The 15,620-nt window shown below is 35.2% G+C and overlaps 1 protein-coding gene across 1 annotated transcript; it reads left to right on the plus strand.

Moving 5' to 3' along the window:
• The first annotated feature begins 5,046 nt into the window (after positions 1–5,046).
• Positions 5,047–6,066, plus strand: LOC116141173 (protein PHLOEM PROTEIN 2-LIKE A1-like). Its single transcript, XM_031426703.1, has 2 exons — positions 5,047–5,172; positions 5,548–6,066. The coding sequence occupies exons 1-2, from the start codon at positions 5,047–5,049 to the stop codon at positions 6,004–6,006; spliced, it is 585 nt and encodes a 194-aa protein (XP_031282563.1). The 3' UTR covers positions 6,007–6,066.
• Positions 6,067–15,620: the final 9,554 nt, after the last annotated feature.

Genomic DNA, 15,620 nt, shown 5'->3' on the forward strand with positions numbered 1-15,620 from the left:
AGAAAGCATAGGCATATTGTTGAAATGGGTCTAACTTTGCTTGCACATGGTTTCATGCCTATGCATTTCTAGTGGCTTGCTTTTGACACTACTGCTTTTCTAGTAAATAGAATGCCATCTATATTTTGGACTTTGTTTCACCTTATCAATTGTTGTTTAATAGACCACCCTTGTACATCTCTTTAAAAGTCTTAGGATGTGCTTGCTTCCCTTACTTGAGAGACTATAACAAACACAAACTTAACTTTCATTCTTCAAAATGTATATTTGTGGGGTATAGTTTAATCCACAAAGGTTATAGGTGTCCTAATTCTAAAGGGAAAAATTTCATTACTCCTAATGTTAAGTTTCATGAAGAGGACTTTCCTTTTCAATCTGGTTTTTTCCAACCTATTGTTCCTACTTCTCCAGAGTCTAGTTCTAATGTCTCAAATACTAGTTTTACATACACTAAAGTCTCATCACTAGTTGTGTCCAAAAGAAAAGTTTCTCCTACAGTTGCAAGATCTCAAGTTAGTCTTTCTCCAGTAAATGGTGCACAAAATTCCTTTTCAACATTACCATCCTCCAAATCCATTCTTGTTCCTGATACTAATCCAAGTCCAACTTCAAATTCCTCTCCCGATCTTCCTTTAACTAGTCCCTGTTCTGCTCTTTTACCAAATTCAGTATCTCTTTCAATTAGTCCTTTCCTTACCTCATCTGAAGAACTACCTCATATCTCTCAAAGCCTGATCCCAAATCATGCAACCATATATATATTTGCAATTGATTTAACCTCTTATTCATACCCTCATTCCTCAATTAATCATCCAGCCACCTTTGATCAGGAGCTTACTCACTGTCCTCTTGTAGTTGATCTAACACCCTCACAATTCTCTTCTTCTTGAGCTGATTATCCACTATCTCTTAACACCCATCCCATGATAACAAGGTCAAAAACCAATATTCTAGGCAAAATTGCACTAATTCTCTCCAGTACTCAACTTGTTCTCATTTAACCTTGCTATATGAAAGAAGCTCTAGCTAGTATAGAGTGGAAAGAAGCTATGCAATTGGAGTTTGATGCCTTAGTCGAAAACAATACCTGGATTTTTTACCAAGAACCTGTGATGTGCATGTGGTTGGCAATAAATGGGTGTTTAGGAAAAAATTTCATCTGGATGGCTCTATGCAAAACTACAAAGCTAGGTTGGTTACTAAAGGGTTCCAACAAACTCCTAGTTTGGACTATTTTGAAACCTTTAGTCCTGTAGCAAAACCTTCCACCATTAGAATTACCCTCACCCTTCCTATAACCAATGGTCAGGACATCCAACAAGTGGATGTTAACAATGCCTTTCTCAATGGCACCTTGAATGAAATAGTGTACATGCAGCAACCTAAGAGGTTTGAAAGCTCAGTTGGTCCTTCCTATGTTTGTAAATTAAACAAGACACTTTTTGGATTAAAACAATCCCCTAGAGCCTGGTTTGACAAGCTCAAGTTTGCACTACTTTGCTAGAGGATTTCATAACTTTGTTTCTAACTCAAGCTTATTTATTTGTAAAAGTTTTACCCATATTCTCTACATTCTCATTTATGTGGATGACATCTTTGTCACTGTATCAAGTTCTTCATCAATACATCAACTTGTCCAAGACCTGAATGACCAATTTGCTTTAAAAACACTTGGTACTAGTATGTATTTTTTAGGGTTAGAAGCTACAAGGACACCTGTTGGTCTTCATCTAAGGCAATCCAAGTACATTGCTATTTGTAAAGACACAAATGTTGGATGCTCATGCCTGTTCCACCCCGATGGTTGTTGGGACAAAACTTTTCTCTACAGATAATGACTTATTCAAAGATCCTAGTCTTTATAGGAGTACCATAGGAGCTCTCCAATCCTTACACTCACTAGACCTAACATGAGTTTTATAGTAAATAAACTTAGTCAATACCTTCAAGCTCCTACTAAGCTATAATGGCAGGCCTACAAACGGGTGTTAAGATACATCAAAGGCACTCAATGTCATGGGTTAATCTTCAGGCCAATAACATCCCTCAGCATTGAATGTTATGCCGATGCTGATTGGCGCAATAGTTTAGATGACAGACGGTCTACAAGTGGGTATTGTGTGTTCCTAGGTCCTAATCTCATTCAATGGAGTTTAAGAAAGTAGAAGGTTGTTGCTCTTTCATCAATCAAGGCTGAGTATAAAGCTTTAGGTCACATAGCAACTAAACTGCATGGCTATAGAGCATGTTCTCTGAATTAGGCTTGAGGTTGAAATCTCCTTCTGTAATCTGGTGCGATAATGTAAGTGTTGGTGCTCTTGCTGCAAATCCTATCTTCCATGCACGCACCAAACACATTGTAATTGATGTTCATTACATCAAAGATTAGGTGCTACCAAAGAATATTGTGGTGCAGTATGTGCCTTCTCAACTACAGATTGCAGATGTGTTAACTGAGGCCTTATCAATGGTTCAATTTCAAGAACTTAGACAAAAATTGGATGTTGTTGTTGTACTCAGTTTTGAATCAGAATATGCAGTTCCTTAGTAAAACTTATTTGTAACTTCTTCTGCCATTTTGTAGAAGTTTTGGTTGTGCAACTAAGTCACTATACTTAGCAAAGCAATGGTTGAATGAAATCCCCTGCCAGCCAACTCCTCTTGTGTGGATTTAGAGTTTAATGCTGCAACTGAGTTACTTAGCTCAATGACGCAGTAATGAAGTGAATTTTTATTTATTTATTTTTTTGAAATAGTTTTAACAGATCATATTGGGTGCAGTTCAGTTCAATTCAGGATCAATTTAGTTCAGTTTTTGTTCTGGCTATAAAGATTTAATAAAGAAGCTTCAGTAAGGCAACAACAAGAGTTTCTCTATAAGCTCAAGAGTCCAAGCTAATACAATTGCTCAGTTTCTTTGTGTTAGTACATAGGTCTGAGGCATTAGTCAAACAAGAGAAAAAAATAACTTCAGCTAAAATAAGCAGCTCAATTCTAAGGGAAGAATTGGAGAGTAAAGCAGCTCAATTTAAGGGGAAAAGTTGGAGGATACAAGTAGCTCAGTTTAAGGGGAAATGTTGGAGAATAGAAGCAGCTCAGTTTAAGGGGAAACGTTAGAGAATAGATGCAGCTCAGTTTAAAGGGAAACGTTAACCAAAGGTGATATGGTTCAAAGTGCAAGTTCTCAAAGTATGAAGAACTCAATTGTAATTTCCTCAAACGATGCCGTTTTGAATATGTTTGTAAATGTTTCTAAAACGATATTCAACTAACTTTGTTAGCTGCTCTTTCTACTCACTCTATTCTTCTCTTTTGTATAAAAGCAGCTTCTGTAATCAAAGTTAATCAATTAATGAAAAAGGCATTACTCATTTACAGTTTCTATTTTTCTTTTCTCCCAAATTAACACTCCCTATATAAAGAATGTAACTCTTACTAAAATATCAATGAATTGAAAACATATAATTCTTCAATTTAAGATGGTATTAGAGATCGTATACTCCCTATATAAAGGGTGTAATAAATCAATGAATTGAAAACATATAATTCTTTAATTTAAGATGGTATTAGAGATCGTATACTCCCTATATAAAGGGTGTAATAAATCAATGAATTGAAAACATATAATTCTTCAATTCAATCGAAACCACTCTTTAGTTAATTTTTTGAAATTATATTATATTAATTCTCATATCATGAGTGTAAAGAAACGTTTTACTCAACAGTTTTTATTTATCTTTTTATTTTTGTGTTTATAAAATGAAAAAATTATAAACCAGTGTATTAGTTAAGAGTTTTTTGATGGACTTTATGTATCACATATCCTTCCTACTCTAATCCAAAATAAATGTTCTACCATAATTTTTACAGCCACCACCACTGGACGAAAAAAATATTTGCACAACACAAGAACACAAACAACAAGTCCTCTGTTTGAACTTGTATTTCAATTACTTAGATTTGTTAGGTATATAACAATAATGACTTTGTTTCAATTTTGCATTAAATTACTATAAATTTTCATGGTTTGAGTATATTTGAGTTAGCAAGCTTTCGTGGAAGGAACAACGGCAAGTGTGAGAAATAAGAGAAATTAGTCTTAATTAATGTTTAATGAGACTGACACATGTCAACTTTTAAGTGGCTTGTGGTATCACCATTATATTATAGCATTTCTTTTGAAAACTTATATGACAACAATGTATGGGTTGACGGTGCAAATGATGTGATACCTCTATAATACCATAAATGTTAAGGACCAATATTCTACAGTGTTATACGGAAGCTCTATATAGGGACCTGCCATCAAAAGAATGTTATTCAACCGATAAACTAGGATGAGGAAAATCAACAACTCACTCTATTCATCATTATTGGACTAATATAATGGTGAGCCCCTCATCTATTACCTCAAGTTTTTAGATGGAATAATAACTTAATATGGTACTAGGATCAAATGTCTAAAGATAGAATGCCCATATTATATAGTATATATGCATAGTCCAAATGATTAACACTCACATCCGATAAATCCAGCTACAGATGCGTAGCTCTGTCTCACCAAAAAAAAAAAAAAAAAAAAAAAACTGGGGTAGATGGACGGTTGAAATTAAAAGTTAAAAGCCAAATTGTCAATGGATAGCACTCTCCAAAACACCTGGAAAGATTGGAGACGAATTTGTTCTGTGTCTCAATATATATGCCGTCCAAGTTCGTTATGAAGTACATCTGGAAAGGTGGTAATAAATGGTGGATTAGAATCATAAATAAATATCTTGTAGTGCCCGAATTTGGAATACAACGAAAGAAGAAATACTATTAGGAAAACGTACCGAATACGGCCTCTTTGGTGGGTTGAGAATATGATTCATCCTTGGGAGTAAAGTGATTCAAGATGCTTAATTATCATGATTAGGAAAATCTTTTCATTCGGTTGAAAGAATAATTTTAAATATTCTCTGATGCATGCTATAAATACAGGACTGCTTGAGAAGGATCATTAAGAGTTAAGGAAATTAAGAGTATACAGTACAAACAGGTCACGAAATGGCTCAACTTCCACACAACTTACATGACATTATTAAAGATGCAGACTCACAGATTGACACCTCTTCTCCACAGAAGGTGTTTAAACAGCTCCAGAATGGAGTTCTCTTGAATCAGAACACACAGGTAAAGGCCCCATCTTACAAATTGTATTAGTATCATATTATTTTCGTGGTTACTCTTCTCACAGTTTAGTAATATGTAACTAAGTTTTAACTTCAAGGTAAGTACTTAATATTTAGAGAAATATTTCCAAGGTACAGTCGTACCATGTCATCTGGGCGACGTGGTAAGACCCTCCAATAGTCAACAATCATAATGGTAGTTATTGATGAATGGTAGAGGATAGTTATTGATGAATGAGAAAAATCAGCATATACATAGCAATATCTATCATTATATCATTGGACGGTCTCATGTCACATCAACCAGGTGGCTTGGTAAGAATGTCCCATGTAATTTTTTCTTATTTTTCTAATATTTTACATATTATTATTGCAGCTGTGTAAGCATAACGAGGACTCCGATGCCATCGACTTTAGGCTTTTTTCAAAGGGTCTCACATACCATGGGGGAGACTGGAAAAGGTGCAAAATAAAGGGCGTGGAAGTGAATGAACTAATATGTGGAAAGAGCATCGAGGTAAAAACGAATTTCAAGACACGTAAACTATCTCCAGACAAAACCTATGAAGTTTCTTTCCTTATAATGATGAAGGACAGAGCCAAGGGATGGGATAAACCCGTCACCCTGAAATTTCAACTCCCAAATGGAGAAACTGAACAAACCACCGAAGATCTAAGTGATCTAGAAACCAATGTTTGGATACAACTCACAATTGGAGAATTCAACAGTACCAGTTCTGGTATGTCTGGTGATATGAAGATCTCTTTGTCTTCACCGGATGCTCAAGAGAAGACCAGACTCGTTATCAGGGAAATCGACATTACTGCCAAGTAATAAGCATGAGGATGATCGAAGAAAGGACGTTTGTAGAACTAAGTTTGTAGATATATAATGAATAAATTAATTTAGTTCTCATGCGTCATATATTAGTTGTATAAGTAGCGGTCTCTATGACTGCGACATAAATAAAAATGTATGGGACTTTTGTGTAATAATCTATGGAGTAATCAAGAGTCTCAGTGTATGTATATATATATATGCTCTACTTTCTCATTCTCCTTTTGAAATCTAAGCTTGTCAAAACCGTAAACCGTAAATTTGCTGTTGCATCAAAGCAAATATCATCCCATCAAGCAGCTTATCAATCCCAAATATTAATGTTGAGCCAAAGGCCAAAAGTTCAAATCCTCACATTTTTTATTGGACAACAAACATAATCCAAGTTTCATGTGAAAAGGTCTAATCCCTAACTACTAGCTTAAGTTTTTTAAGGTATAATGGCAACTTAAGACGGTTGAGGTAATAAAATATTTGCACCGTCAATTGTATATAAAATACGCGGGTGACGAAAAAGAATCTCATGTATATATCCTTTTTGGGTACTTACAAAACCTTCTAGAAAATCACCTTTATAACTGCGAAAAATCATCATTCGCCAGTTCGTCGGAGAACTAAGCATGAGGATAATCAACGATGAGGCGTTTGCAGAACTAAGAGTTTCTAGATACTAAATAATGTAGTTGGCTTGCGTCTCATGTTGTAATCAATAAAAATGTGAGAGATATATGTGATAATGAATAACAGCAGTAATATGAGATTGCTTCATAAAAATAATTTCCCGCATTCTACTTTTTCCATTAATTCTACTTTGAAGTGTGAACTTGATCTGAGCTAGCTAGAAGCACAGCATTGTATTATCCTGATAAATTTGATGTATTTTTCTTTTTTTTCATTTCATGATAGCGTGGAATCAACCTTCAGTTAATTAAACTTATGAAATTATGTTCATATTCATATATTGTGAGCATAAGCAGACGCATAAAATGAGAGAGCATAGAGGAAGTAAAACATTTAAAATCAAATTCTTGAATTGGAACCTAACAAGTATTAATACTTATCTGCCAAATAAAATATTGTATCTATTATCTGTGTAAGCATTTTTGTCAACTTGTGAGTTTAGTGTGGTAACACTAATTTTGATGTGGGGACTTCATATTATATTCGCACAATCATTTTTGTTTTTATTCCAATGTCATGACTCTCTATATCGATGTGACCATATTGAAGTAAAGAAATGAAAGTAGCGACCGTTAGCCTAGCCAAGGGGAGTTTGATTAAAGGGAGAATATTGAGATAAAGAGACAAAGAACTGGGGTCATTTTTGTAACAATTAAAGCAACTAGGACTGCTTAGAAATTAGTAGTTATTAGCAATCTTATATGCTACGTTTCAGAGTTGTATCTTCAGTATAAAGGAGCTCCTTCTTTGTATGAGCTCAATTAATGAAATACATATACTCCTTTAAAATTTTTCAGCTTGTGTAACTAACTTCTCCTCATCTTTTGCGTGTGTGATTTTTCTTCTTAGATTCTAGTAGAATCTCATCATGGTATCAGAGCCCCAGACCCACGTCGAAGGTAGATCTTGAAATCAATCCTCTTAATCGAACAAAGCTTTACAATCAAGTGATTTGACAATGGATACTGAACAATCAAACAGTGCAAATGTTCAAAACTCTACAGCTCACTCAAGCCTTTCGAATTTGACAGTGAAATTGATTGAAAGAAACTACAATTACTAGCACTCACAAGTCTTACCAGCATTAGCTTCTCACAAATTAGATGGATACATCACAGGTACGAACTCTTGTCCTTCTATGTTTGTAATGAAGAAATTAGATAAGAGTGAGAAGTTGATTAAATGTCCAAACCCTAAGTATCTAAACTAGAAGAAGATGGACCAATTCTCGGTTAGTTGGTTGTTTTCGTCAATTTCAGAGTCAATGTTCAAACATGTGTCTAAATATAGTAGCGCCTATGAGATATGGAACACAATGGAATTACACTTTCAAATCATTTTCTAAAGCAAGAACTATGTACCTATGAAATATGTTGATTACAACTAAAAAGGAGTCTCAAATATGAATGGCTATGTGTTACGTATGAAAGAATTTGCGGAGAGCTTAATGTTAGTAGTGTTCACATAAAAGATGAAGAATTGTTAATGTAATTCTAGATGGCTTGGGATCTGAATACGATGCTATAGCAGCTAACCTTACATCAAATGTGAGTCAAACTACCTTTAAGGAAGCTCTATTCCTGTTGTACAAACAAGAATTGAGGTTAGAGAAACAGAACAGTGCATTACTGACCTTTCATGAGCAGATGTCTTCTGCATTGATGGCAACGAAGACTAGCACTTCTGAAGGAACTGCATCTTTGTCTCAACAAGGTCTACCACTATCGAATTTTCAAGAATCTGGAAATATGCCTCAACAACCTCAGCAAACTCAGAACATGTTTTTAGGAAACCCAGGCATTCCTCATTATGGAAAAGCACCTATGTTTATAGGACAATCTGAAAACAATAGAGATAATTCGTATCCTATGAATTCATAGGTATTTGTTGGTGGTTTCTCCCTTTTTAATAAAGGGAAAGGCAGAGGAAGAGGCTACTCTAAGCCAAGATTGATGTGCCAAGTTTGTAGCAAACCAAGCCATTCAGCTCTTCATTGTTATCACATATTTGATTAAGACTATCAAGGTTTTGCAATTGCAAATTATGAAAATCCAGGGCAGCAATCCTATGTCAATAATACTAGAGCAAATCAACATGTTTTGCCAACTGTACAACATGTTTATTCAACTTCTCCAAATGAAACTCCTCTAGCCATGTATGCTAGAACTACGGTACTAGTTCAGTACTACAATAATCATGTTGTACAGTTTCATGATTACTCAACTATTGGAGCACCAGCAATGCATCAACTTGCTCCTAGTCTAGCCTTCACCATGTAAGCATCCCTTCAACTTCCACAAAGCACTTCTGGTGTTTCCACCAAACCAGATGCTATCTTACTCGCAGGACATGCTGGTTAAACACTTGCTACACTTCAAATAGTGAAGGATCAGTCTGGTACATGGACTCAAGAGCTTCCAACCATATGATTGCAGACACTAATGCTATGCTGGTGACATTAGGATACTCAGGGAGCTCTAAGGTGCAAGTTGGGGATGGTGAGTCCTTGCCAATAATTCACACAGGTATGATAATGACTGTCATAGGATTTTACATCTCAAGAATATTCTTTGTGTGCCTAAGATTGCAAAAAGTTTGTTAAGCACTTCTCAAATCACAAAAGATAATAATGTGAGTGTTGAATTCTATTCTGACCATTGTTTGGTAAAGGATAGAGGTAGCAAAGCTATACTGCTACAAGGGACTGTCAAAGATGGTCTTTATCGGTTGGATCTTCCATTCACTGTTGTTTTTCCTACTGTTACTTCAGTTGACACTATTACTGCTTCAGATAATTCTACATCACTTCACTCATCACCAATGACCTCTTCAAGTTCATATAAAGTTCCTAATAAATCTTTAGCTAATTCACAATGCTTAAACACTACTGTTTGCAATAATGTTTCTATTTGTAAAACATCATCTACACTATCGAGTACTACCTCACTTAGGCATGCTAGACTAGGACAGCCTAGTACTAAAGCACTTCATTATGTACTAAATAAGCTGAATGTGAGATTTATTGCTGGTGATAATAACAATTTTGTATGTGAAGCCTATGCTTATGGCAAATTGTCGCAATGTAGTTTCCCTTCTTCTAGTTCAAGAGCACCAGCCCTTTTGGAGTTGGTATACTCTGATTTATGGGGCCAGCCTTGTGTTGCCCACTGAAGGGTTTAAATACTATATTATTTTGGTTGATAACTATAGTTGATACACATGGATATACGCCTTGAAATTGAAAACTAAAGCCTATGGAGTGTTTGTTCAATTTCATAAATTTGTTGAAAATCAATTAAGTACTCGCCTTAAGTGTTTGCAAACTGATTGGGGAGGAGAGTTTAGAGCTTTTTGTAAGTATTTACAAGAGCATGGAATCATGTTTAGGCATCATTATCCCTATCTACATCAACAAAATTGTAAAGTAGAAGGCATAAGTCCATTACTGAATTTGGTCTCTCTCTATTGGCTCATGCATCTATGCTTTTGAAGTTTTGGTGATCAACCTTCATGACAGGAACCTACTTACTCAATAAACTGTCTTCTTCTATCCTAGATATTTCTCACCTTTTCAGTTGCTGTTTAATCAAGAACCTCAGTATAATGAGTTAAAGGTATAAAAGTGTAGTTGTTTTCCCTACCTCAAACCTTATCACAAGCACAAGCTCTATTTCCACACTAAAAAATGTGTTTTCCTTGGCTATAGCTTAACTCACAAAGGGTAAAAATGAATGACTTCATCCGGCAAGGTTTATGTAGTCAAGCAAGTTAGATTTGTGAAGATGAGTTTCCTTTCAAGCATGGTTTTCAACAATAGCCCAACTACTCCATGTCAGATCTTTTCCATCACATCCTCAAGGAATTTGTTTCTGGTTTCTGCCTTCCTCATCTGTATCTCCTATTCTCACTTCCTCAAGTAATCATTCTGATTTACAAAGCACCACTTTCTCACAATCTCACTTTGTCCCAACAATGTTCAAGCCTAAGGATAGCCTTGAGTCTGTAGAACCACATTCTGCCACTGCTGATTCTTTAGCTCAGCTTCACCAACATACTCAACTCGAAATTAGTCCATCTTTTGTAGCACCTATTGTTGATTGTTCAACTTAGCCTAACCAGCATAATCCACTTGTGGTTGATCCATTGATAGCAGCACCTCATGAGTTGACTAATCTAAATTCAAACTCTGAATCAACCTTCTCTTCATACCTATCTTCTCCTCATGGTATTCAATTGGAGGTTGTTTTGCCATTAACAACTCCTAGTGTTCCACTTGGTTATAATTCCAACTCAACTCATAATGGACACCCCATGCTTACATGTTCAAAAATAGGTTGCTCTAAAGTGAATCATAGAATTGTTCTGCTAGCTCAACCTTCACTTTCCACTCATATTATTCTTCAAGAGCCAAAATTTGTCAAGGAAGCTCTAAGTACTCCCAAATGGAAAATAGCTATGGAAGTAGAGTATCAAGCTTTTCTAAATAATAAAATTTGGTAGCTAGTAACTTATGAACTTGGTATGCATGTGGTTAGTTGTAAATAGGTGTTCAAAACCAAGCTTAATTCTGATGGGACTCTTCGAAAATACAAAGCTAGATTAGTTGCCAAGGGTTTTCAGCAGACCCTTGGCTTGGATTATTTTGATAACTTCTCTTTGGTTGTTAAAGCAACTACAATATGCATAATTTTGTCTTTGGCTATAGGATTTGGCAAGTTCAACAACTTGACGTTAACAATGCCTTCTTGAATGGAGAGCTTACCAGAAAGTTTACATGATGCCACCTGATGGTTTCTCAGATGATGCTAGTCCACAACAGGTTTGCAAGGTGAATAAGGCCCTGTATGGTCTTAAGCACGCTCCACGAGCCTGGTTTGATAAGTTGAAAGTGGCACTTATGGCTTGGGATTTCCTGAATTCCAATTGTGATGTCAGTCTCTTTTATTACAAAAACGTTGATGATGTGATCTATCTATTAGTCTATGTAGATGATATTTTGGTGACCAGTAATAATTCTCATCTTATTGCTCCAGTGGTTAGAGACCTCAATGATCAATTTGCTCTCAAAATTATGGGAGAAGTGAGCTACTTCTTGGGGTTTGAAGTCTGTAGGAACAAGGCTAGTTTGTTACTCACACAAACAAAGTATGCTTAAGAGCTTTTAGATAAAGCTAATATGGGAGAATGTAAACCATGTCTCACCCCTATGACTATTGGGACAAAATTGGTGAAAGAAGATGAAAAATTATTTGAAAATCCAACTCTCTATCAGAGTATCATTGGAGGCTTACAGTATCTCACATTGTCTAGGCCAGATATTGTGTTTATAGTCAACAAACTCAGCCAATTTCTTCAGAGTCCCATGATAGTGCATTGGACAACTTGTAAAAGAGTGTTGCGATATATTAAAGGCACCCTTCAATATGGCCTTGTGTTTAAGAAACATAATCATTTTAATCTTGAAGCCTACGCTGACGCTGATTGGGCTAGAGATGTTAATGATCATCGATCAACTAGTGGTTATGCAGTATTCCTTGGGGACAACTTGGTTCAGTAGAGCTCAAAAAATCAAAAGGTGGTTTCCTTATCATCTACAAAAGCTGATTATAGAGCCTTAAGTCAGGTTACAACCGAAGTGGTTTGGGTCCAACACCTTTTTAAGGAACTCAGAATTGAAGGGAAAAATATTTTCATCATTTGGTGTGATAATATGAGTGTTGGGGCCTTATCTTCCAATCTCGTCTTTCACACTTGAACCAAACATCTAGAGATAGATGTCCATTACGTTAGAGAGCTAATTGCAGAGAAAAACTTGGCTGTTCAATATGTCTCCACCAAATTTCAGAAAGTTGATATCTTGACCAAAGCTTTATCAGGCAGTAGATTCAATACACTGCAGGAGAAACTAAATGTGTCCTCTATCTTACCTGAGTGAAGTGGCTATGTTGAATGTTGGAAACAATTCAATAAAGTCAAGAGCTCACATTTTTTAGTTTAGGAAGTAAAAGAGTAGACGTCGGCTTAGTTAAGGGAGTTACTACTTCAGTCAAGGGAGCAAACACAAGTTCATTTTACAAAAGGATATTGCAGAACATAAATGAAGTCTGAATAGTCATGAAAATTTATAGAATGTAAGAGAGTCCACTTTACGAGAGTATATTGAAGTAAAGAAATGAAAGTAGCAATTGTTACGCTAATCAAGGGAGTTTGATTTAAGGGAGAATATTAAGATAAAGAGACAAAGAAATGAAGTCATTTTTGTAACATTAAAATAACTAGGACTATTTAGAAATTAGTAATTATTAGCAGTCTTATATGCTGCGTTTCAGAGCTATATCTTTAGTATAAAAGAGCTCATTCTTTGTTTGAGCTTAATTAATGAAACACATAACTACTCCCTTAAAAATTTTCAGCTCATGTAACTAACTTCTTCTTCTCTCTTGCGTGTGTGATTTTTCTTCTTAGATTCTAGTAGAATCTCTTCAACACCTAGTTAAGTCTGTTTTTATGCATGTCATGTGGGCACATCAAAGTCCGTGTGATGACACTCATCCAACCAGATTCTATGAGCACATGTTGCATCTCCATTTGATATGCTAGGATTTTATCCTTATCTAAGACATGTGTAAGTGGTCTATGTACATGTGTAATTAGCTCATTAGGTGTACCAGAAAATTTGTTTTAATTTATAGTGGTCCCTAGAAAGTTTGGTGAAAACTTTTCGAAAATGGCTAAACATAAAACATGATGTTAGCTGGTTGTCCGCTTGCATTGGTGAGCAAGTTTCTTTATATTCATCTTCTCCAATGCATTTTATTTTAAGCCTGAATATACCTCTAATAGTTCTCTGCATATTCCTTAAGGTTTCCTATGTTTTCCTTTGGGTTTCATATGCTTTGTTTGTTCATGGCTGGAACATTGTTCCATTGGTGATGCTTGATCGAGTTTCAAGATTTTGGAGCCGAAGTGCATCTTTGGTGATGAACCTTGAGAGGAGCTCAAGGCTGACCAGGTGGTCTCATGTGTGAAGTAAGCTATGATGGCTTGATGTTCAATGAAAGAGTGAAGATTGAAGTGTTGTCATAAACAAGGAGTGTTTTGCAATTGATGCTTATCTTTAGCTTTGTATTTGAACACTAAAAGTTTATCATAATGGATTAGCTTCTTCTAGACTTAGTCCTATAGATATAGGCAAAATGCTGAACCATATAAGAATGTGTTGTGTGCTTTACTTTTTGCCATGGATGATTTGTTTATGTTGATGATGATTGTGATAAAATATTCTACTGTAGTTTATTCAATAAAATAATAAAATGATATTACACCCTATATATATTTTCACTACCTTACATTTACACATATACCCCTAACTCTATAGACATAATTTCTATCACTCCCCTTCAAGTTGGAGCATATATATCTATCATGCCCAACTTGATACAAATATAGGTTACCCTTTTTCCAACTAGAGATTTAGTAAAGAGATTAGCTAGTTGTTCCCCTGTTCTAACATGCTTAGTGGAAATTAATTTATGTTCAAGTTTCTCCTACACAAAATGATAATCGACTTCTATATGATTTGTCTACTTATGAAAAACTGGATTGTTGGCTATATATATGGCTGCTTGGTTATCACACCACAAGTCCATAATCCTTAGATCACCAATTCCAACTCCTCTAAGGAGATATCTTGTCCATACAAGCTCACTAGTTAATTGTGTCATAGCTCGATACTCAAATTCTGCACTTGATCTAGTTGCAATAGGTTGTTTCTTACTTTTCCAAGAAATAAGATTCCCTCCAACAAAAACACAAAATCCAATCACAAAACGCCTGTCTATAGATGATCTTGCTCAATTTGCATATGAAAATCCTTCTACTTTACTATGGCCATGATTACTATAAAGGATCCCATGTCCAAGAGCCCCCTTGAGATATTTCAAAATATGAAGAACTGCATCCCAATGAGGTGTCCTAAGAGATGACATAAACTGACTTACCACACTCATTGAGAAAGCAATATTTGGACGAGTTATTGTAAGATAATTCAACTTCCCAACTATTCATTTGTATTGTTGTAGATCATCAAACACCTCTCCATCCTCAGCATTCAATTTTACATTAGGAACCATAGGAATATCCTTGGCTCCAGTTAGACCTGTTTTAGTCAACAAATCTAACACATACTTGCTTTAAGACAAGACAATCACTTTCCTACTTCGAGAAACCTCAACTCCCAAAAAAATACTTTAAATAGCCTAAGTTTTTTGTGTGAAATTTGGAAGCCAAAAAGATTTTCAAACTATGAATACCACACTACAAGAAAAAGGTCTTTCTTGATAGAAAATTTGACATAATTTCTTAATTGTTCTAAAAAAGGGTCAAGAAATTTAATCCTTGACAAATTCTTGACAGTTTATGAACTGTCAAGAATTTGAAATTATCTTTGACCGTTTTATAAAATCTTTGATAGTTATTAACTGTCAAGGATTTTGTAAAAAAAAAAAATTGTACAAATTTTTTTCTTAACTATTATAGTCTCAATCATTGATAGTTGTTAACAGTAAAGGATTAAGTTAAAAAAAAAAAAAAAATATTGCACTAAGGCAAAGTTTCCCATCTCAAAATTTTCAATTTTTCGTTTAAGGCAAATTCTCCGACCCTTTTTCCGTTTAGTCAAAGCTGGTATAGTGTTATAAAATATTAAAATAACCCGTTTCTTCGGCCCAAACTTCATGAGCCCAAAAGCCCATTTCTTCCGCACAAAAACTAGAAAATTTTCCCTCTCTTCCACCCAAAATCTCTCTTTCTCGCTCTTCCACTGATCAAAATCCTACTCATTAATTGATCTTTTATTAAACGCACGCTTGATTGATCCAATCGTGATCGAAATAATAGCCAGATGAAGAAACCTTACACTGGTTGTGAAT

The sequence above is a fragment of the Pistacia vera genome, unplaced genomic scaffold (genome assembly GCF_008641045.1).
Source record: "Pistacia vera cultivar Batoury unplaced genomic scaffold, PisVer_v2 Contig394, whole genome shotgun sequence".
In the NCBI taxonomy this organism is placed as follows: domain Eukaryota; kingdom Viridiplantae; phylum Streptophyta; class Magnoliopsida; order Sapindales; family Anacardiaceae; genus Pistacia; species Pistacia vera.

What these genes read in the sequence shown, in the direction of transcription:
- LOC116141173 (XM_031426703.1), top strand. Translation starts at nt 5,047, where the DNA reads ATGGCTCAACTTCCACACAACTTACATGACATTATTAAAGATGCAGAC. An exon ending in TCTTGAATCAGAACACACAG is followed by an intron (nt 5,173 to 5,547) that starts GTAAAGGCCCCA and finishes TTATTATTGCAG; the next exon opens with CTGTGTAAGCATAACGAGGA.